General features: G+C 38.6%; 1 protein-coding gene across 1 annotated transcript in view; it reads right to left on the bottom strand.

The window, feature by feature from the left end:
- LOC128857289 (LIM/homeobox protein Lhx1) overlaps positions 1–24617 on the bottom strand; it is a 144258-nt gene that overhangs the window by 36120 nt on the left and 83521 nt on the right. The window contains exons 2-3 of the mRNA XM_054092986.1: positions 24347–24537; positions 23503–23721 (exon numbers count right to left, since the gene is read on the bottom strand). Coding sequence (XP_053948961.1) covers positions 23503–23721; positions 24347–24529 — 402 coding nt within the window. The 5' untranslated portion in view covers positions 24530–24537. The remainder of the gene's footprint in view (positions 1–23502; positions 23722–24346; positions 24538–24617) is intronic.

Raw genomic sequence — 24617 nt, forward strand, 5'->3', positions numbered from 1 at the left:
CATGAATTCTGTAATCTTTTTACTCTGGCCAACAAAATAAAACACATAAAAACAAAAACACTTAAGAGCTAATGATTAATATGAGGCAGCCAGATTTGATGTGACGGATAAGCGCCGCTTCCGCTTGAGATAGTCTTATGCAACTTGACAACGGCTAAAGCTTATTAGATGGCCTTTTAATGTACCTACTTATGTGTGTGTGTGCATGCGTGCATATAAAAGTCCATGAATGACGAACAAAAGTCGAGATATGCCGTAAATGTTATAGGCACAGCCGTAAACGGTTATCTGGTCAAGTGAGTTTGGGCCTAAGGTGAGGATTGGTGCTTTTACTTGCGCATAAATAAGTGCCTCGATGGATACAAGTAACTTTATATGAGCCATTACACCTGTCCAGCGCTGAAGCGTTTGCTGTTCCGTTAAGTGCGTGCACTCAAATGTCAACCGACTGGACCTCAATTCGGTTGGCATTGCTGCTATTTTACGGCGTTTATGAAACTATAGAAAGAAGTCGTGCTTAGCTTATAGTTATAGCTTGGCTTACAAGTGGCAGGTTGGTTGCTCAGAGATGCCGTTGCAACGCCATTTGGTGGTGATACTGTTTTGGTGATGCAATGGCAAGAGGAAGAAACGCAATCAGTTTAGTGTTAAACGTGCACTTGCACTAAGGCATAAAGAAATGCAAGTATGCGCAGCGAAGGAGAAAAAAAAGAAGTGGAAGGAGAAAAATTCAAAAGCTAAGAAACGCCGGTGTGTGCACCAGCAATTCGCGAAAAATGCTCATAATAGAACTATAAAAGTCAGTGCATGCGACAAATCTCAGCGCACGACAGCCGCCGTAAGATAAAACGGGAATCTCACATCAACAACAACAAACAGAAATCAAAGCAGCAAGTGACCAAATCCACTAAAATCTCTCGTAAAAAGGGAACAAGTCGAAAAAGGTAATTTCATCTACAACAACAAGTACAATAACCAGAAATAAATGCAAATCGCCTACAAATGACTCATAAAAATCATGTGGACAAATTATGGCCATCGTCGATTGTTCACCACTGATTCGCTGGCTCACAGGGTGACTGACTGGTGATCAGCGGCAATTTGCGCTGAGGAGGACACCTACTGACTCTTGGGATGTGTTGCATATGCCGTGACGCAAAACCCCTTACGGTGGTGGTTGCGTGTGCACGCATTTATGTGTGTGTGTGTGTGCATGTGCATGTGGCGGCGGTGAACATCTAAGTATTCAAATTAATTCGAAGAATAAAAAGAAGAAAACCTTCGGAAAAAGTGAGGAAGCGTTACAGCCGCCGGTAAATGATTGCGGTTGCGGCAATGAAACCGAAAGAGCGGCTGCTGCTTTGCTTCTTCTGCAGCAGACAGTTGATATGCCTTTTGATCTTTTTTCTTTTTGTTTTCGCTTAACTGACTGTTGGTGACAACACTTGACAGCAGTTTGTTGGGTTGCCTTTCAATGTCAATTGTGTGCGCGCCCCCGAAATTTCTCGCCTTCAAAGTCAGTGACGTTAAATGCGCTCAGTTACATTGAATGCATGCGTTTCTTAACACTTTGGCAAGAAGCACTGTTGACGCCTCCTTTGAGATCAAATTACCATTTCACATTTTCGCTTTCTTTTTCGCTCTGCACTGCTGCTGTGACGGAAGCGTGTTATTGGGAATTAACAGATGTGCAACGATTTTTTGTTTTCAAAAGAAAAATAATTTTTGTGTTTGTTTATTTGTTTTTTGTTTAAGTTTTATTTTCCTTAAAAGTGGGGACAATTCGTACCCCTTTATCGCTGTATTTTTACACAGACACATAAGTATTTATAAATGTGGATATTTTCTATTCAGATTTCGTTTCAGTTTTGGTTTAGCGGTCTTTTGTGAGAAAAGTGTCGAATATTTTTTATTACTGAAAATTCCAAAACATATACTAAAATAATTCACGCTACCTTTTTATTTATGCAAAGAAAATTCACAAATATTTGACTAAATATGAATGTGGCCGCTCTAGTAAAGCCATATAAACTGATCTAAGGCTCCATATCTACTTACGCAAAAAAGCTTTACCATTTAACCCCATTGCAGAAGCTGTGGGTACTTTTCAGAGAAGGAGACTGTTGAGCATTTCTTCTGTAAATGCCCGGCTTTGGCAGCCAGACGATTAAGGGGGAGCCTGGTTTATGAGGTCTAAAAATTGCATCTCTTTGCGATTGTTTTTTTTTTAAGGAAAAAATTAATTTAGCACTGCAAAGTTTTTTCTATCTTTTAATGAACATTTAAAAAGTATAAAAGATGTTTGTACTGGTTAAAATAAGTTGAAAAAAATGTTTAACATAGAAATTAGTAGAGCGCTACAACCCTGGAGTTTCCAACTGGCGTACAAGATACAGCTCGTAATTATTATCTAAAGCAAAAAATTCAAATGGATTTCTAATTATCATGATTTTTTATTCTAGATGAACTAAGGAAACTGAGAGAAATTCCAAAATTTCAACTTTCTGGAGGTTTTAAACAAAAAAATGCCTTTCTGTAAAAAAAAAAATTCACTTCAACTTGGTATAAAAATCTTGAAAAAATTTTTATTCTATTTTGTTAGTTCAAATAGAAGAGAATTTAATACTGAAGGGAACAAGCTATGATTCATTTCAATAGGTTCATTCGTTTTTTTTTTCATTCATGTACGCCAATTCAAAGAAACCATAAAAACGAAAAGTCGAGAAAAGAAGATAAAGTTTGTACTATAGCTGTCCGGTCACAGCGTAACTACCTAACGCTCGCCTATCTTTGGCTTTGTATCTACGGAAATATTGAGAATTAGGCTCTGGAACTTTGTGTGAATATTCTGAAATATATTCGGAATCGCTTAAAACGAAAAAAGAAAAATTGATTTTTTTGACCTTATAAACCAGGCTCCCCCCTTAAGGCCACTGGATGGATCTTTCTTCGACAGCCTCGGGCAGTCCGCCAACCTAAGACCCATCAAGCTTTTCCATTACATCAACCGCTCTGGCTGGCTCTAGATATCTGCCTGGTACTTGGGGAGTAATAGTCTGGTACTTCAAGTTTCTGAATAAGTTGTGTGCTGTAAATCCATAAAGCAAGATTGATGTTAATGGTGATGAAAAGAATGAATATTCGACTGCAGTATAGTGACTGAAGTGATGACGTCGATAAGTGTACCGAGGTAGACTCTATTATTTAATCAGGCAGAGATCCTAGCCAGAGAAAAAAATGAAGTGAAGAGCACTGCGACTTACCGGAGAATTTAAAGAAGAAAGCCACATAATAATGCCGCATTCAGCTGTCTAATGGCAAAACAGAAGACACGGAACTATATTTGAAATCATATGAGACGAGGACAAACGAAACATTCATCGCTACTCAAAGATACCATTGGGCCTTGTTGAAAAGCGATTCAAAGATGTACGAAAAATATAAATTTACACCAGATAAGACTAAGGCCACAGAATGGAGCGAGGCCATGAATATCGAAAGGTTCGTTAAAGAAAATGGGAGGAATAAAATAAAAAGATAGAATGGTATGGATGCCTAAATGAAGTAAAGGATAGCAGAAGTATTATAACGAATAAAATAAATCACAGATATGAATGGAAGAGTAGGAAAGGAAAGAAAGAAATGAAAGGAAAGGAAAGGAAAGGAAAGGAAAGGAAAGGAAAGGAAAGGAAAGGAAAGGAAAGGAAAGGAAAGGAAAGGAAAGGAAAGAAAGAAAGGAAAGAAAGAAAGGAAAGGAAAGAAAAGAAGGGAAAGGAAAGGAAAGGAAAGGAAAGGAAAGGAAAGGAAAGGAAAGGAAAGGAAAGGAAAGGAAAGGAAAGGAAAGGAAAGGAAAGGAAAGGAAGGGAAAGGAAAGGAAACGAAACGAAAGGAAACGAAAGGAAAGGAAAGGAAAGGAAAGGAAAGGAAAGGAAAGGAAAGGAAAGGAAAGGAAAGGAAAGGAAAGGAAAGCAAGGGGATTAAAGAAGGATGAGAAAGAAGAGTAAAGTGAATGGAACAAAATGAAATGAAAAGAAAAAATTAAGCACTAAGTATAAATATAAGTAAATATATTTTAGATCCAATTTATAAAGAATATTTGGAGTCGTATATATATAATAATATATTAAATAATATATAATTGGCGCGTACACCTGTTTTGGGTGTTTGGCCGAACTCCTCCTCCTATTTGTGGTGTTTCAAGCCGACTCCGAACGGCAGACATTTTTTATGAGGAGCTTTTTTCATAGCAGAAATACACTCGGAGGTTTGCTATTGCCTGCCGAGGAGCCACCGCTATTAGAAAAATGTTTTTCTTAATTTTGGTGTTTCACCGAGATTCGAACCAACGTTCTCTCTCTGAATTCCGAATGGTAGTCACGCACCAACCCATTTGGCTACGGCGGTCGAATGTATTTTAGATCCAATTTATAAAGTTTTTTTGAAGTATGTCATACTAAATAGGAATCGGCCCATGCTATAGAGGTATGTGCTTGTGAACCACAGTCAACGTTGCTGCATTTTCTGAACAGCAAATCGAAAGCAATGAAGATATCCTTAGTGTTTTACGCTTGTACTTCTAAGTTATTAGATTAGATTAGATTGTGGGGGATTGGACAAGTCCAAGCACTCAGTCAGGAGACCATTGCACTACACCCGGATAGATCTCAGTAGAAGGAATAGGGATAGCAAAGATAAAATGTGAGTGGTAGGACGGAAAAATTAGTTTGTGGTCACTCTTCCAAAAATCTCTTGGATTCATTGATGAATCTTAAGAGATCCGGAAGAGGAAGAGTATGAATCTTAACCCTATTCGGTATATCGCAACCCAATATCCTAAGTCTGATTCAGGAAAACGCCGGATAGCTACAGAAAAAATGCTCTGCAGTGTCGTCATTTTCAAGACAGGATAGGCGTATCGGGTTGTCGACAACCCCCATGGCAGCCATATGCTGAGCACAGGCATTGTGCCTTGTGATTACACCCAACAGTACTCTCAGGTCCAGGTCGCTATTTTCCTGTTTGGTTATTTCATAAAGCACTTGGCTACTCTGCACGAGTTCATTCCAGACCAATGCCCTCTATGGGTAGGCCTCATGAAGTCCTCAACCAATAGTTGAATCGATGCAGAATTGACACTTAGAAAGGGTTTAGGGCCTAGTGGCGTACTTGCGGAGCCTTTATTAGCCAGTTTATGAGCTAACTCGTTCCCTGTAATATCACAATGTTCAGGCACTCAAATAAGACTAACTTTTTTGAGTTCTGCAACACTGTTCAGTTTTGTCTTAAATTCATCGACTAACTTCGAAGAGCAGTGTGGGTTAGCAAGGGCTTTCAGTGCATCTTGACTGTCACTACAAATTCCAATACAGCTGACCCGCAACTTTTTCTCAATTAGCCAGTATGCCACATTCGAGATGGCATAGACTTCCGTTAGGAATACCGTGGTTATCTGTCCTGTGGCACAGGAGTACTTAGTGTCTTTGTCTAAATACCATCCAGATTTGCTACCATCACTGGTTTTGGATCCATCGGTGTGAAAATTGTGCTGATATTCCGTTAATAGGTTCTATGGACTTAACCATTGATCTTAGTTATTAAGTAATTCCACGTACATTTTCTGAATTTCTCACAAAACCAAGAAAAAATGCGCAATGCGTATTGCGAAATGTGTACGCCAAATTAGCAGTATTGAAAATTTTTTTATAACTCAACTCTAAGTTTGAATTTTGCCGTTCACGCTCCTATTAGACAGACTGTATATTCGATTATATTGCACGTTTATTCGATTATTTTTTGTCAACCTGCTCGTTATCGGCTTTCACGAATTTTGTGCGTGACGTTTGTTGGTGATTACGCGAAGAATATAAAAATGAAAATAAAAAAATGGACAGAGATCAGAATAAAATACTGAGGTATACAACACTTGCAAAAGAAAAAAAAATATTGTGGCATCATGCACTGAATCAGCTTGGTACTTTTTCTTCCACAATTTTTTATGATTTTTGTTGGTGGTTTAATTTTTTGAATTTTAATGTTTTTAACTCAAACACATACCCATTTTTTATGTATTTATTGCCTGATGCTTTGCGTTGTTTGCTTTATTTTGAAACAGATTTTCTGCTCAGTAATTCTTTCTGACGTGCGACACTCACCGCTCCTGCGCAACTTAATGAAGATGCCACAGTTGACAACTTATGACAGCTCTATCGCTAGACAGTGAGCGCTAAAACACGCACACACACACACATACAGTTTACGAGCATGAGTTCTGTTTGCTACAAGTGTTTTTTCTTGCCTCACATTCCTCCTCTGATTTTTGGAATTTGTCACTTTCATTTCAAAGACACTTCGCTTGTTGTCGCATTGCACTTTTGGAAAGTGTGAAGCAATTCCACAATCACCGCGCAGTTACGGAGGTGTTACTCAATAATCTTAACATATGTGGGTGTGTGTGTGTGTATGTATGCATGGAATACATTTATGCATTTACATATTCATATTCGTGCATTTGTGGTGCCCCTTCCTCTTCGCTTGCAATATCCTTTAACTGTATCAAATGACACATCAAAGTGGCCAATGCCGACGCCACCAATCGATTCCCATGCCATTGCGGCTGCTGGTGACAGTAGCGCTGCGGTCTATACATACTCTGCATCCCTATGAATCTATGCGTGCGTGTGTGTGTGTCCATATGTGTGTAATGTTGCGCCTGTAACCTGTCGACATTTCTGTTCCTAAGCTGTTAAATACTTTGTTGATTGGGATTAAACTGGGCGCTCTACATACCCTCCTCTTGGTTTAGTTTTGAATGCCTTAGTGTGGCATAAAAAAAAACAATTTTGAATCTTTTGAAGGCTGTTTTTGTTTTGTGCGTATGAATGATGCACTAACCGTGCAGGAGTAGTGTTGTTTAGCTTTGTATGGATGTAACTGTGGTGCCTGTGGTTCCCTCTTTTGTGTCTGTTTGTTGGTTGCTATTTTTGCTTTTGTTCATTTGTTAGTTTTTTGTTTAAGCTAAACGATTTCTTAATAATTTTGAAAAGTTTGATTTGATTGATATGGAGCGACAGGCAGCCAGCCATTTGATGTGCACAGCCATATGCTGATTGGAGGCAGCAACATATGTTTGCCAGCATGCAGCGAGATAATGAAATAGTTAAAGAGGGGAAGATACATGTTGACAAGGGTGTTTGACGGCAACTTGTGGATTGAGCAAACATATTTTTTATTTAATAAAAAAAAAACACAAAAAAAAAAATGCAGCTATTCTTAAATAATAGCACCAAATTTAAGTGTAACAATGTTTTGTAGCTCCTTTTTCTTGTCTGATTTAGGTATATCATACCCCATAAGTACATTTTTTAAATTTCAAAACCTTCATTTCTATCTTTTAAAAGTCTAAAATATATTGAGTTTTACAAATAAATATTTTGTATCAAAGTCCATATGTCTGCCAATTTTTATGACTGTTATTTTCTATGTCTGCCATATTTTATGTCTGCCATTTTTTATGCCTGCCATTTTTTATGTTTGAAATTTATTCTGAATGTCAATTTTTATGTCTGCAATTTTACTTTGTGCCAATTTTGTTTCTGTGGTGTTCTAACTTTTTTATATCTCTGACAGTGTAATCTAAAAAAGCTCCATTAGAAAACAAAAATTTTTAACTATTGAAGTAGGTACTGATTGGCGTTCGATTCAAGCGCTAAGCTGATAACGATTTTGGATTTTTGAATACAGAGGTTGTTAGTTTTTAAAATTGCACGCTTGATGCTAAGGTGTCAGGGATTTTAATTTTTAGATAAAAATTCTGTTAGCTTTTAGACTTCTATGTATGACCACTTGCTGCCTGTAGTTTGGTGTAAAAATTTCAATCAATTTTCATGCTTGCCATATTTTATGTTTGCCATTTTTACGCCAGCCATTTCTTGTGGGTGTTATTTTTATGTCTGCAATTTTATTTAACTATGTGCCATTTTTGTTCCCTTCGCGTTCTAACCATTTTTATGTCTGTTATTTTTTATGGCTAGCACTTTTTATGACTGTTATTTTTAATATCTGACATTTTTTATGCCTGCCATTTTTTATGTCCGCCATCTTTTATGTCTGACAGTTTTTAGGTCTGCTATTTTTATGACTGTTATTTTGTGCGCTTGCCATTTTTTGCTTGCCATTTTTTATGGCTGATTTGTTTTTATGTATGCCAATTTTTATATCTGCAATTTTATTGACCTATAGTATATGTAATTTTTTTTCCCTTCGTGTTCTAACCATTTTATGTCCGCTATTTTTTATATCTGCCATTTTTTATGTCTGCCATTTTTTAAGTCTTCAATTTTTTAGGTCTGCTATTTTTATAACTGTTATTTTGAGCGCTTGCTATTTTTTGGCCTGCCATTTTTTATGCCTGCTTCTTTTATGTATGCCAATTTTTATATCTGCAATTTTATTATACTATCTGCCATTTTTGTTCGCTTCGTGTTCTAACCATTTTTCTATCTGCTATGTTTTATGTTTGAAATTTTTATGTCTGCCATTATTTTATGTTTACCAATTATTATGTCCGCAATTTTGCTATATATGCCATTTTTGTTCCCTTTGTTTTTTAACTATTTTTATATAATATATGTCATGCTTTATGTCTACCTTCCTGCTATCTAAGTCGCCATTGATCTTAATAACTTAACATTTCACGCACCAGTCGGATGAGAATTTTGTACGGATGATGATGAAGATTTCGGATGATTCCCTTGCAATGTTTAAGTGGCTTATCATCCATTTTCTATCGCTTCTCATTTTGGACCTCACAGCTCCAATTGAACGTCGAATGTGGTCGACATTAATATTTTCTAACGACGCCCATTTTCATATGTTATGACCGCGACTGTTACACTCATAACAGACGCAACACGCTAATTCCAGAACCCACTGACAATAAAAACATGAATTCGCCTTAACACCAGATGACAAGACAGAACAAGGCGGAACGGAAGTCCTATCTTCCGAGTTGCCACATCTAGAAAGTACGATAGTAGCAGAGGTGCACGCGCATAGAGTATTCAGTCTTAAGTTAAGCGCTTAAACGACTTGTGACTTTTATTTAATAGTCCACGCCTCAAACTCAGAACAATTATTGAACGACGTTTTTTTTTTGGATACAAAAGTAACAATATGTTAAATATGTGTCAAAACTACCGCATCTGAGATGTTAAGAAGCCAATCCGTCCGCAGTAAGTTTTGTGCGCTCAATATTGCTACATCGTAAAAACAACAATTTAAACTATTTTAATTATAAAATTTTTATGCGTTTATTGAAAACTCAATTATTGAATTTTTAACATTTTAATTTTCAACGCATTTTTGCAAGAATCTAAATTATTTTTGGAACTACATACTACGAGTTTAATAATTTGCAGGTTTTAATTAGCTATGTAAGCACATTGCAAATATATTAGTTACAAGTGAGGTGGTCTTTCCTTTTCGACTTGCCATGCGGTGACCTTTTTGTACGTCATTTTCCATGTATTTTTTTTCATTTTTCATGTCTTGACAGTTTTCATGTCTCGCCATTTTTCATGTCTCGAAATTTTCCATGTCTTGTAATTTTCCATGTCTTGAGATTTTTCATGCCTTGACTTTTTCCTGCTTTGCCATTTTTAATGCCTTGATTTTTTCCATATTCAGTCATTTTTCGTATCTTGATTTTTTCCATATTCTGTCATTTATCGTGCCACTTTTTGTGTGTCGACATTTTTTTCACTTTCCATAGACATTTTCCCTGTCTTGGCATTTTTCATGTTTTGACATTTTTCATGTCTTGAAATTTTTCATGTCTTAACATGTTTCATGCCTTCAACTTTTTTAAGCTTTGCTATTTTTAATGTTAGGAGCTTGTCCACATTCTATCATTTTTTGTGTTTTGACATTTTTCATGTCTCAACTTTTTTCATGAGCTGCAAATTTCTCTCGTCTTGGGATACATATTTTCATATCTTATATTTTTCGGGTTTCAAATTTTTCATGCCTTGACATTTTCCATGCCTTAACATTTTTCATGTCTGGACATTTTTCATGCTTCCACTTTTTCATGCTTTGCCAATTGTAATGTCTTGATTTTTTCCATATTCTGTAATTTTTCGCGTCTTGCCACTTTTTGTGTCTTCACATTTTTCATGTTTCCACTTTTTCCTGAGTTGCAAATTTCTTTCGTCTTGGGATACATATTTTTATATCTTACATTTTTCGTGCTTCATTTTTTTATGTCTTGACATTTTTCATGTCTTGACATTTTTCATGCCTTGACTTTTAAATGCTTTAATATCGGCGCCATTGTGCCTTTTTTACTATACGTTTTGTTATGTATCGAATTTTGTATACCCCACATTTTAATTGTTGTCTGCCGAGTTACGTAACTATCAGTTTATGGCTGCATTTTCTTGGCTCTTGTGAAAGTTTTTGGGTTTACTTGTTGAAATCCAGCGTTATTTTAAAATAACCAAAAACGGCTATAAAAAGTATGTAGCACTAATTTTCCACAGCATTCCAACTCCACTCGATTTTCTTCTCAATTTTAATAGCAATTACCTGCTGATTACCTAAACCTTATTTAAAAAATAGAGCGCCCATATAATTTCTGCACTAAACCCCGGACGTGTGAGCTTTTCCACTTCATCCCACTGCACCTTCACTGCTACTGAAATTTGTTGTTATATGTAATTTTATGTTCGCGAAAGCTTCCAACTTCAAATTTTCCATATTTTGTTTTTCATTGCTGACGTGAGCTCAACACTTTCGCATGTCTGCGAAAAGTCTGGGATGCAAAACCAAAGCCAAGAAGCAAAAAAATAAAACCAAGTACTTAAAAAAATTAAGAAATTGTAATGGAAAACATTTAACTTTTTGGCCTTTCTAATCAATTAGTTGCATATAAATGACGGCAACAGCTACCGCCATATTTTCTACCTATTACCACAACAACTGACTGTCATATAACCGGGAATGCAGTCAATAACCTAAACTCATTTAGTATCTTTGTCAGCCCTACCGAGTTGGCTGCCATGCAAGCATATTTTTTTGGCCCGAACTTCGTGGCAGTTTTGCTGCGGTTGCACTGATCGTTGCCGCTGATTGCAAGAGAGCAACTGACTGTGCTGTTGGTTGTTGGTGAGCAACAATTATAGTAGTAACTATAAATATTTGTATGTGTGTGTGTGTGTTTCAGTATGGATACTATTTATTTTTTAACGCTTCATTGCTAGCTCTGCCGCTATCTACTACTGCTAGAGGGACGAGGGAACGTAAGGTAAACATAAAAAATAATAAATGAGCGAAAATAAAACAAAAGTGCAGAATATGAAAAAGTACCTATACTCGGTGTGAAGGGTGAAGAAATTCCATAAGCGGAAGTTGTGACGGCATATGTGGTACGTGTGTGTATGCCTGCCTGTTTGCCGTCCACAGTGGAAAGAATGCTAAAAAATTTGTTTGCATTTTAATTAGTTTTTGCATATAAACAAGCGAATACGCCTCACAAATTTTTTCATATTTTTTTATACAGAGTTTTAATGTTTTCATAAAGTATTTTCAAAAGTTTATTTTACGTAAAAAGGCAGACCAATAGGGCGCGATAAGAGATGGCGACGGCTGCGCGCTATAGGCTCTTCTAGATTGCCAAGTGGCATGGACTGAGTGCAGTCGTACCTTTTTGCTGCAGTTTCTCTCTTTCTATAAATTTTTGTATTAAAAATATTATAATTTTTTGCATACACTCGTATTCTAGAGCTCATAAATCTTCAATGCTTGAGACGCGCCATGTTAACGCCTACCAAAAACAGGGTAATTTGTAATCAGTAGCATAAATTTTTCTCAAGCATGCATACTTAAATAAATGTATGCTAAAATTTTCTAATAAAAATTGTTGTTGGTAGTATAATATATTTCTCGTGATTTATTCATGAAGTATTTTTTGTTAATAAAGCTTTTTTTGTCTGCAATTAGTGCAGAGTCCCAGCTTACCACATCACATCACGCTGCTCCACAATAAATACAGCAAAAATAACTGGCAAACAATCACGCCACACACGCACACTCACTCACACATCATAGGCGCTGCAACCTAGCATGCTTGCATGGCCACGGTCATCAATAAATGCCTTGAGCGTAACAAAGGTGGCTGCCAACCGCTTAACAGCGCGTCACAACTTGTTGGCTACCGCTGGCAGTAATAGCCAACTTTATTGTAGTAAAGTTATTTGCTCATTTTAGTTGATATGCCAGCGCCAGCCAACATTGTTGCCATTGAAGTGATGAAGTCTCCACATCATTGCTGATAATTACAGTCAGCTGCAGGGGTCATTGCGTCACCGCGCGGCGGCGTTCGCCCTTTACGTTGCACACATACATTATCGCCGCGGCGCGTTGATAATAAGAGTGAGTGGCGACTCACCGCTGCGCCTGCTGCTGGATTGCATAAATAACCCAGCGCGCGCTTACGTGTATATGTATGTATATATACAATACTTATATGTATATATATGTAAGTGCACATACGCGTGCATATTCTATGGCATAATTTGCTCCGCCTTAACAAGCTACCGTTACCAGTGCGGCCGTCGCCGCCGCCGCTAGGCGTTGTTTAACACGCACGACTTAACGCCACTTACCGCGAGCGCGCTCGTCTTTGCTAGTATTATGGCAGCGCGGCAAACACCTTGAATGTGCGCTAACTAACCAGCGTCCAGCAAGTGAAATGGCAATGCTGTTGCTCTTTTGTTTTTTATTCAACAACAGTGTCCGTTTGCAATTACTGCCTGTGTTTCACTTGCACCGCGCATACCTTTTCGCCTTTCACTATTCGGTCCCATGCTTATGAACGCTTGTGTTGTCACTTTGCCTATGTAAATATCCTCCAACTACTTAACGACGCGCGCGCGCTTGCTGAGGTTTCTACCACCTTATGCGCCGCCGCTTGCTTGCAGGCTTTTTGAGTGCCAAAATCCGCAAGTGACGGGCGTTTTGACAGTTTCCAACGCATACATATCCACACTCATGCGCCTACATACGTCTTTGCTCATATCCATACACTGCGTGCTCTGCTTCAATGCTTTCTCTTGTCTTAAACTTAATCTGATTACTTCATCACTTCATAACTTCGACACATTCATTCTTTCATATTCGATCGCTTCATTCTGTAATAATTTCATTTTCAATCTGAAATAAATATTTGTAGGTATTTTTCTCACTTTTTTCTTGCTTTAGTCGTTTTTTTCTCTTTAATTTGTCGAGTACATTTCGCTTTGCCAACAGGTGATAAATATCTTAATGCGCTTAGTGCGTAAAGTCTCAAGGTATTCGCGAAGGAGATTAAAATATCAAGTTGTCTTACTTGTGATCGCTCATTCCTAAAGCTGGCAAGTGAGAACTTAATTTGTGTTAAGCAATATACTTTTACACATATATATACATATGTACGTATGTATACACACATGCATATTGTAAGTGTTCCCATTCCAAATACAATGTTTGCAAACGTTGAAGTAACGCGACAACACTTCAAGGTCATTGAGATATTTTTCACAGCAGCCGCCTTTCGAATGGTAATGGCGAGACTCAGCGCGTATGTTTGCAATAAAAATCTTGGAAGCTAACATAACGCTAGAAATGCATCCATTTATAGGAAATATGCAACACTTTGCGAAAGCGCTGGGCCTAACAATGGCAATTTGGTATACGTCAGAATATGAGAGCACCTTTTGGTCTATGCCTTCAAGCTTCTCTAGAGTTTCAATGAAAACTGTCACCTCGGCACATGCGGAAATGGAATAGAATGGCTATATTTCCCCATGCACTTAACCAAGATGGTTAAAAAATGGAAGTGGGGATTGGCGCTGGCTTATATTGTGCGCAACTAACCATCAAAAAGTTATTTAAACTGCCTAATTATTGTGTTTCAAGCTGAGATCTTTGCTCTAAAGAAAGCAGCACGGCTTTTATGTACAAAAGCAACAATTAACTACGTAATAAACTTCTTCTATCATCCAAAAATGTCCATGAATGCAAAAAAGCAATCAAAGAGCTCGCTTGTAATCGCAGACTTTGTGCATATTGCGTTCCGTAGAGAGCATATCCGGGCCCCGGGGGAAATTGCAAATGCGGGCCCTTTCCAATTACGTCCAATTCATATAAATACGTATAATCTCGAGTTCGGGCCCCTCTGAGAACTCCGGGCCCGGGGGAAAAAGTACCCGATCCCCCCCTCTCGACGGGCCTGCATAGAGGAAATGAGATAGTAGACGATATAGCTAAAGAAGGCGCGAGACTTGCAGGGGAGCAAATAAGTCACACAATTCAAAAAGAACCAGAGGAGCACATGTTTAGATCGCGTAAAACAGTGTATCGAGGCCAGAGAGGGCTATTTTGAATAAATAAACTAGAAGTTATCAGAACAAAGTTCCTGAAGTTTCTATCATATTTTAGCTCTGCCTTGTTTATTTTGAACTTCACCTTTTGAATCGGTTATATCGTTCGATAGATGAAACTTTAGGGCACTGCCTAGTTGCTTCGCATGCTTACAAGCTAAATCTTACTCTTAAAGATGCTTGCAGGAGATATATTGAGCCGAGTACAAGAGAAACCCTGGAGCATCTCAAATGCTGCTGTCCGACTCTCTCGAAAACTAGACTATGCTACCTGGGTGCTCCATGTCTATGGATGTATCTTTGAACTGGAGTTTGAGCGAGTCCTAAAATTCGCGAACAGTACGCATGATGCATATTTTCCGGTCTCTGCGTGGCTACGGCCAGCCAGTATAACCGAACCTAACTTAAGTTCAAGAGATATGATTTAAAAAGACAGTGAGTGATAGAGAGAGTGAGGATTCATTGCTCTTCAGGAAATTTTTCCGATTTTTTTATGAATCTTGGCAGTGCCTTGAGGGAAGGAAACTGTAGCTCCTCCATTCTTAATACATCCGTTCCAAAAATGCACCATCTGAGCAGCTGCAGCGAAAATGCTCTATGCAATATGTTCATTCTCCAAACAAGATGTTCACAGTGGTTCGTCGATGTTGCCTCTGGTTACCAAATATAATGGTAATGGTTGTGCGGATTAGGCTGAGGCCCTCATGCACTGCGACCGGATTAATCTATTGTACGCCCCTAATTACTTAATTATAATTATTTAGTATACCGAGGAATCGAACCAGCTCCTTAGGAGGGAGCAATTGTAGGTCTCCCTAATGTAGTAGGTACTAGCCCAGGATTCTGTGTCTCCTGTGACCTAATGCTTCTCAATTGCTGATCAAGTGTTCCATGGACTCCTCTTCATCACAGCAGATGATCTTCACTAGAAAATCCTGTTGTGTTAAAGTGTTTATTACAGGCAAAGTCACCTGTACGTGCTCCCCAGAGTAATCTGAGACCCTTTTTATCTAGGGTTAGAGCAGATTTTGCTCTGTTGGCATTGAAGTTCAAAAACTTTTTTTTTGAACTTGGATACAACAGGTATCCGATCGAGCCAGCCATTGGTCCGAAATTATTATTAATATTATTATCAGGAATATAGTGGAGAGCCACTACGTAACATTATTGCATCTGGGGATCTCCTTCAGTTTTCGGCTCCGAGACTACTGTAGTGTCTTTCACGCAGAACTGATGGTAATGACAAAAGCCACGACACTGATATAGTGTGATGCGATATCCGGAAATGATATCTACACTTTCACTGATAGCCAAGCGGCGATAAAGTCCCTCGACAACGTCCAAGATTTCGCACATCTCTTAACGACATGGCTGAGTTATTTCACCTAAAGGTAACAGGGGTTCCTGGCCTTCGCGACATTGAGGGTAACTGTAGAGCCAATGAACTATCAAGACTCGGCACTAAATTGACTGACGAGCACATAGATAATGACATAGGGATACCCTTGCAAACATGTAAGCTACTTATCCTTGAAGAAATTGTAAGGAACACAAACGAAAGATAGCGTAATGAAGCCACCTGCAAAATCGCCCGACAACTGTGGCCGATTCTCAATGCTAAACGCACAGAATCTTTGCTAAGCCAAAATAAACACAGCCCTAGCACACTGATTTCAGTCATAACGGGACACTGCCTAGTAGGTATACACGCCCAAAGGATGGGTGTGCAAGCACATGACTTCTGTAGAAGTTGTCTAGATGAGGACAAGGAAGAGACAATCTCGCACCTACTGTACCACTGTTCTGCTCTATCCAGATGCAGGTATACTATTCTGGGTAAACAATTTTTTAATGAGTTGGAAGATCTCAGTTCTACAGCAATCAGAGATATTCTAAAATTTTTGAAAAGCACACATTGATTTTAGGAGAGATAGGGACAAGCTCCCGACGCAGCATCACAATGGGCTATGAGCCTGAGTGTGTCACTCACAGGACAACTGCTTCAACCTAACCTAACCTAAAGCCAAATTATTTCGCTGACTTTTTATATTTTATTTGAGAAAAGTTCTACACTTCCCTTGCCTCTTCATGCGGGGTATCGTTAAAAAGCGATGTATTGCCAATAATCACCAAACTAAACGACGGAAAATGATATCAATCAATAGCGAAATAAACTTCAGAGAAATCGAAAATGCAATGAGAAGCCGAGCAGCCTAACAATGCCCGTAATAAATATTCAGTAGATGCACTCCAGGGGTGGCCAATTCCAAAATGTTGTATTGATCAATACTCGAGAGGCTTCCTTTGACTAATAAAGCAATGAATTTGAAAAGATAAACTGCATTTATTTTAGTACATTAAAAAAAAAACACTGCAAAAGGTTCACTTTGTATCTTTACAAAACTTTGTGTGTAAGAAAAAATTATTGCTTTAAGACATAAAATCACCACCCCCTAAAAAGAATTGCTCTTCACAGCTTCCCTGTCAGTTTTTTTAAGTTATTCAAAATCATTTTTTTTAATGTTACTTGTTGTTTCTGTTATTTTTTTTGTTTTTGTGTTTTGTTGAATTGTTTTGCAAAACATTTACGTCTGCCGTTGGTTATTTATGCATTTTTTATGCTGATGAGCTGAAAGTATTCGCCAGTTGTAGTGATGAAATTTAGCAAAAAATAAGAATATCAACAGACAATAATGAAAGAAAGAAAAAAATTTTAAATGTTAAAAAACAAAAAACAAAAAAACATTTAAAAAAATGTACGTACCAGCGCGCACAAGCGACCAACTGACACTTCAGCAACTTGACTGCCTATCTACTTGGCTGACTCAGTGACTAATTGGCTATTGACAGTGTGAGTGTGAAGTAGGTTTGTTTAAGTATGTGTTTTTGGCAACTGTATTCGCCAGCGCTGAAGCTGGTGAGTGAGCGAGTGCAAACTGACGATTTGTAGATGGCCAGTTAGTCATGACGAGTTCGATTCTGTTTGTATGTTTCTTGTTGGCTCGTTGTTGCAACGCTTGAGACAACGGCAAATCGGTGAACTGTTGTATCGTTGAATCGCTGAATCGGTGTATCGTCGAATCGATATACCTATGATGCTTGGCGAACGGGGTGCCTATGATGAATGTTTTGTGTGATGGCTGAGGGAAGTGACTTGATGTAGTTTTTGTTGTATCGAGGAGGCCACTGAAAACGACAGCGACGAATGTTGAGCAAATCAAACTGATGTGTTACGCTACAGCGTAGCTAACTGACAGTTTTTAAGGTCAAGTGAGTTCGACGTAACAACAACAGCAATGGAGCAATGAAGAAAATGCAAACATCATCATCAACAACACCACATTTTAAAGTATGCACAGATTTTGAAAAGCAAACGTAGACGATTTTAGCGATTCACATTCATATGTAGGTACATTCATATGTCATATATGCGTGTTTTACCGCCGCAGTAAGACCTGGGCACCGCGTAAGACCTGTTTAGGTAGAATTTGGCAAGCTTGCGAGAGTGATTGGGGCAAGCGAAATTCGACGAGTTTATGAATATCGCAACTTACTCACTGAGCTGGTTAGTTTGTATTGCCGGTCAACCAGCCAGTCAGGAAGTTAGCCGCTCATATACGCAGTTGGGCAGCAAGTTTGTCGCTAAGCCTAGCTAAGTTATATGGCTTTCGTTTGTACTTCTTCTTCTTCTTCGATAATCGCTTAAGCGATTTCGGCCGAGTTCAACAAAGTGTTTCTTGAGTTTGTTTCTTTCCCTTGCTAACCGGCGCCAATTGGACACAACAAGTGAAGCCAAGCCCTTCTCCACCTGATCTTTTCAATGCAGCACAGGTTTTCCTCTTCCTCTGCTACCACCAGCAGGTAAGGCATCGAATGTAGTACTTTAAGATATTTTAAACACAGCTTCCTTTAAAATTTGGGGGGCTCGAAATTGGCTTAAGTGAACTCTGGTGCACTTTTTTTTTGTATTCTATAATTTTATGTAGAGCTTTAATCGGCTAGGAACGGTGGCGAAAAAAATATTGACCCACCCTAGTAAATATATGCAAGGTGGCGCAAAAGTAATCGGAAAATTTCTAATTTTGCAATTGGATTATATTTGAAACTTGCGAGCTAGACGGCTGCCATATACATCCATCCCTCGAAATCATTTGTTTTATTTAGTAGAAAAAATTATTCAAAAATAAAAATGAATAATTAACTTTGCGCCACATTGTATAAAAGGCTACATGGTATAGCGTCATTGCGGGAAACTGAGCGGCGGATGAGCTGGCCAGACAAGCTAGCCTGGCTTGTGACGTGGTTTCCCAGTGAAAGCAGAGGATAGGGATCGTCTTGATCACCTGCGGTCTGCTCCTAGAAATATGGGGTTCGCATCAACTCAGCTGGGTAAGTACACAAAGTTGTAAAGTCGCGGAATCCTTTTGGCCACGTGTGCATCGGAGGCGTTCGAAGAATCTTATGAGGAGGCGTTCGAAGAATCTAATGACACTATATTCGGTCTCGGTAATCTAGCGTAAGTGCACTAGCCTGGCATCCCAGAGGTTGTGGGTTCGAATCGCAAGTAAAGCACGCTCCAACTTTTCCAAATTTACCCTTTCCCTATTTCCAAAAAAAAAAACCCCTCCAATTCCACAAAAACTAATCCTTTCCATCCGGACTCCCGCACATTAGCCTGTGCGTTATTTTTCATTGTGGCTGCTAAAACAAGCGAAAACAATAAAAAACATACAGTTATACACTGCATCAGTGACCCCAGCAAGCGGAAGCGGGCAGCCGCGGTAATAGCGCAGACACACGAAATTTAGCGAAGTCCACAAAATGTGAAACACAGATGGCGTTCTAAGCAGGAAGAAGGCGTTGTTCCTAAGCAAGGACAGATGGGCATTCCCACTACTTAGGACTGGTAGCGGCAGGCTATTTACGTACCCTGTCAGAAATAAAAACAGATTAACGAATCCAACGCAAGACTGAGTCTTGTCGAAGCCCTATGCTCCCGAGAGGAGTGAATAAGGAAAGAAAAACTATTTTCACAAATGGTGCGACCTACAGTTTTATGCGCCTTCGAACGGTAGATGGCTTTTTAATGAGGAGCTTTTTCATGGCACAAATACACTCGTAGGCTTGTCATTTTCTGCTGTGAAACAACTTTTTTTATTTTTTAATGTTTTCTGCCCGTGGTGGGTTTCGAACCCGGTAGTCAGACACCCGAGTCGTAATAAAAAAAAAAATAAACTAAATTTTTCAGCATGAGGAACAGGCCCAGAACTGGCTGATTCTTCAGAGAGAAGGCGTAAATTACTACATTGGCTGGGTGGCGATGCTGAGGGTGGCTGTAGAAGCAGGAACAACCAGTGGGGAAGAAGCATCGAGAACTGATCCATGCATTTTTTACCAGGTGGGCATTTTGCACTAAATTACACTAGGACTAATTTTTAGTGCTACTTAAAATAAGTGTTTCATTATCACTAAGCCTTCAGTTTTTATTGTTTTAAGTAACCGCTTATTGCATTAATTATTTGGTCCACTGTGCCCAACCCTGTATGCTAATAAAAATTGTACATTTTTTATGGGATAATTTGTGCAGAGCAAATAAGCCAATTTGGATGGCATAAATGTGGGAAGTGGATGTTATGCAAACCCTGGCGACAATCAATCGCCGTGGCAACCCTTTTTTCCGACGGAGTGAGAGTTTCCGGCGTGGACATAAAAAGACGAAGCGTTTGCTCTACATTTTATTGCATGTTTTTCAAAAACAAAAGATAATAAAAAAGCCAAACCCATATAAATATGGGATATTGGGACATTTTTCTTTCTGAAATATAAAAATGAGATGCCTATTTAAACTATTCTATTTAAACTAACCCAACCAATTTCCATCGATAAAATGTCATAATGAAGAAAAGGAGTATTTAATGTACCGCAACTGCAGTTGTTGTTGTGTCTATTTCATAGGCTTCTTTATCATTCTTTCTCCCATTGAGTCAAGCTTCTTTTTCCACTTTGTCAAATCAAGAACAAAAAAAAAAAAAACAAATCAACGGTAACCATGAAAGCATTGCACAAACCACCAAAAAAATGCAACAATACCAACAACAAAAATGAGCTTTTAGCAAACAACAACAACATCGCAGAAAAAAACAACAAATTTCCCCATTTTTCGTTGTACACAACGGCTAAACCACAAAAATGTTCATATTTTAAAGCAGAAAATTGTTTTGAACTGCAACTGACAGCCACATTTGTCAGTTACGGCTAACCACATTCGATTCAGCCGCATCAAAGCCACTAGCAGCAAAATCCGAGCAAACCAAAAAGCAAAGCATCGCCCAGCAATGCAAAGATGAGCCAAAACCAAACTAAATGGACGCAGTCAAACAAACAAAAAAAAAATTATAAAAATATCAGTATATATATGTACATATATGTACGAGTATATATGTGTCTGGGTAAGTACATATGTATGTACAATATATAAAAATGCAACTAAAATAAAAACGCACAAACTATTTTAGTTGCCATTGCAGTTGGGATGCAGCAAAAAATAAAAAAATTAAAAACAACAACTACAACAATAAGTATGAAAGTTAAAACAAAAATCTTCTGAAAAATGACGGCTGTTAACCGCAAATGTACGAAGAACGCAAACCGCGCACTGCCGGCTGGCAACAAGCGCGTTGGTGCCACAGATTTGTGTGGTCGCATTGCAAGCAAAATATTGCTGCCATATATTTTGAAGTGTATTTCCATTATTATTATAATTTTTTTTCTGATTTTATTTGATGCAGTTAAAATGGCGCATACGAAAACAAACGCATTTTACGCCAGATTTCCGGCTTTGGTAAAGCAATCAGAGGAAAATGGTTGCGATGGTGAACGACTGAACTATGCAGATTTCCATTAATGTTTAGCGAACTTTTAGTATGGCGGTATTTGTATAATTTCTTTTTTTTAGCAGTAGGAAAATTATAAAAATAGTAAATCATTTTTTTAAGCGATTTTCAAAAAGAATTTGAATCAGCCCGTCGTGCTCTTTCACTATATTTCAGAAGTACTATACATACATACGCGTCATATTCGCTTGCATGTATTGGGTCCGGCATTTGAAGTTTAGCCAACTAAAAAGGCCATAAATTTAGTTTGGAAAATTACTTTTATTCAATTCTAAGTAAAAAATGTGTGAAAATAATACAAAATTAAGAATTAATTTCCTTTTGCTCGATACGACCACCGTTTGCCTTGACTATGGTCTTGAGGTGGTTTAGAAACGAATCGCAAGCTGCCCGAATGTGACTTGCAGGTATTTTGGCCCACTTGAGGACAATGGTTTTTTTCAGCGCCTCGAGACTAGTAAAACTTTTAGTTCGGACTTTGCTCTCCAATTTGGCTCAAAGAGAATAAATAATACATAGGATTCGCGTCTGGTGAATTTGAGAGCCATTGTGTGGACGAACTTCATGTTCGGAACGTTGTTTTGCAGCCATTCTTGGTTCACTCGAGCTTTGTGAAACGATGCCGACTCCTGTTGAAACATCCATGGCCCGAAATGTTTGACTGCCCACGGCTTCAAAGCAACCTCCAGAATACTTTGCCGTTAATATTTCGCATTTACTTTGACACCAGGCTTGATGAAAACGATTGGAGTGCGCCCATCTGCGATTACAGTTGCCCAAACCATAGATGTAAGTGTATCAGCTGCGCGAGCGGCCTGAAGTTGGTTACTTTTCGAGTGCCGGAACCTGTATAAACCTGAAGAAAATCATCTTCAGCGATGAGGCACATTTTCACCTCAGTGGATTCGTCAATAAGCAGAATTGCTGCATTTAGGCGAATGATAATCCAAGAGTGATTGCCGAAAAACCAATGCTCCCACAAAGAGTGACTGTGTGGTGCGGTTTATGAGCCGGCGGCATCATTGAGCCGTATTTTTTCCAAAATGAGGCCGTTGAGGCAGTTACTGTGAATAGTGTTCGCTATCGTGAGATGATAACGAACTTTTTATGGCCCAAATTGTAAGATATGGATGTGGACGATATGTGGTTTCAACAGGACGGTGCCACTTGCCACACAGCTAACGAAACAATGGCTCTTTTGCGCGAAAAATTTGATGGCCGAATAATCTCACGTCGCAGCGATGTCAATTGGCCGCCAAGATCACCGTTGGACTTCTTTCTTTGGGATTATTTGAAAAAAAAAGGTATAGGTCGATAAGCCAGCAACAATTCAAGAGCTAAAGGATGAGATAATTCGGTACATTAGCGGCATAGATCCTCAATTATGCCTCAGCGTCATCGAAAATTTGGACCATCGTATGGAGGTGTGCCGCCGAGACTTCGGCGGCTATTTGGGCAATGTTTTCTTTCATACGTAATTGAACCATACCAATATTATCATAATAAAGAGAAATGACAATAATTTCCTAAAAAAATTGTGTTTTATTTAAAAGCAATACCGGCCCTTGAAACTTAACCACCCTTTAGAAGACCTACCATTGCCTCCCGTGTGGCGACTACTATTAGAAAGAGGTTTTTCTAATGTTTGATATTTAATGCATAAGATCCGGAACCAACTACAAATAGTCACCTAGAACCCACATTGCTCAAATGACCACTAAATTCACAAACACGCAGTTTTTTTATTACTTGTTTTTCAGTTATTGCTTTACATATTACAAAATGCGATATTCTACTAAATGTGCTTTTGGAGCTCGGCATAAACAATGAAAACAACGAATTTACTAAGCTATCAATCTGGGTTGGCGGTGTCTGAACATACTTGGATCTGTGTAAGAGTAAATATTTGGTTAAATTTAGTGGACAATTAGCCTTTACTTGCTTGCCTGTCTCATACAGCAGAAAAAGACAAAAGCATTTCAATGAATGCCTCTCATTTGATATATCTGATATCTTTCTTAAATTGTTCGTTTATTTTTAATTTCACCATTCGCCGCCCACATGCAAAATACTCATTCATCTTTGTGACAACACTTTGCAACGCTTTACAGGTTCGTTAATGCACTCGCAATGAATGTATTTTTTTTTCATAAATATTTCGTTTCTTTAATGATTTCGTTACGAAAACTCACCTGTATCACACGCATTGGCAACCCCGTCTCCTTGGCCAATTGTTCCCTAATATGCCGTGTCGGTTTCGGTGTTTGATTAAATGCCGTTTTCAGTACTTCCAATTGTTTGGCTTTTATCGTCGTTCGCGGGCCACGTCGCTTCGAGCCGTTCGCATCGTCAGGACTCTTGTTCTCCGCTTGCGAATCGCCACGACCATCAGGATCACCATCTAAGGAACCCTGCGAAAAAGGAAGAACAAATGAAATGTAATGCAATGTGAGGAAGCGAATGAAAGGTGTGCGGTACAAGTGAAATGTTTCGTTAAGGTGAGAGCAAACTTTTGTTTTTTTTGTTAAAGCAGCAAAAACAGGCAAGGGAATTAAGCAATTTTATGTGAACGAAATACAATGCAATGGCATATCGATAAATTTGTTAAATAACCATTTGCAAATCATTAATCATCAGCGGCAACATTAGCCAAGGCTCGAGTGCCGAGAGTCGACAGCCAACAGCCAACAGCCAACAACAGTCGGCAGTCGACAGCGAACAACGTCATCAGCAGCACACCGCGGATAATCATCATTCATCCGGCCCAACGATTTTAGCGGCGTTAAAAAGTCAAAAAGCCAAGTACACACGTCTTTGTCGGTAACATAAAATAGTTAATAAAAAAAAAAACCACATATCGAAGTTCACAATGAGTTATGCACCGCTTACACCGGCTATTGCTGCTTCATCAACAACAACACGCTTGCCACATTTTGTCTTTTCGCTTTCTTTTTTATGTGTTTGTCGTTTTTTTTTTTGGTTTTTGGTTTTTGCTTTTGGCTTTATTTCTCTTAGCTGCTTGCTAATGATTATTACCTGATCGGAGTCGTCATGCGTGTTTTTACTATCCGTGCTCATACTTTGTACTGAGATATCGGATGCTCCCAATGGTCCACCCGCTGAGTCTGGGCCATTCGGTCCTAATACGCCCAGGCCGAGTGGTGGCCCGCGCAAATGTGGCGGATCATCGTCGTCTTCATCTTCGCTGGCGGAACCCATTAATGAATCTGAAAAGATGTACAACAAAAAGTTGCTGATTAGGAAATAAGTCGAATCGATAGGTGTACTAAATTTGAATGGGAAATAT

This window comes from Anastrepha ludens, chromosome 3 (assembly GCF_028408465.1).
Source record: "Anastrepha ludens isolate Willacy chromosome 3, idAnaLude1.1, whole genome shotgun sequence".
NCBI classification, from domain to species: Eukaryota; Metazoa; Arthropoda; class Insecta; order Diptera; family Tephritidae; genus Anastrepha; species Anastrepha ludens.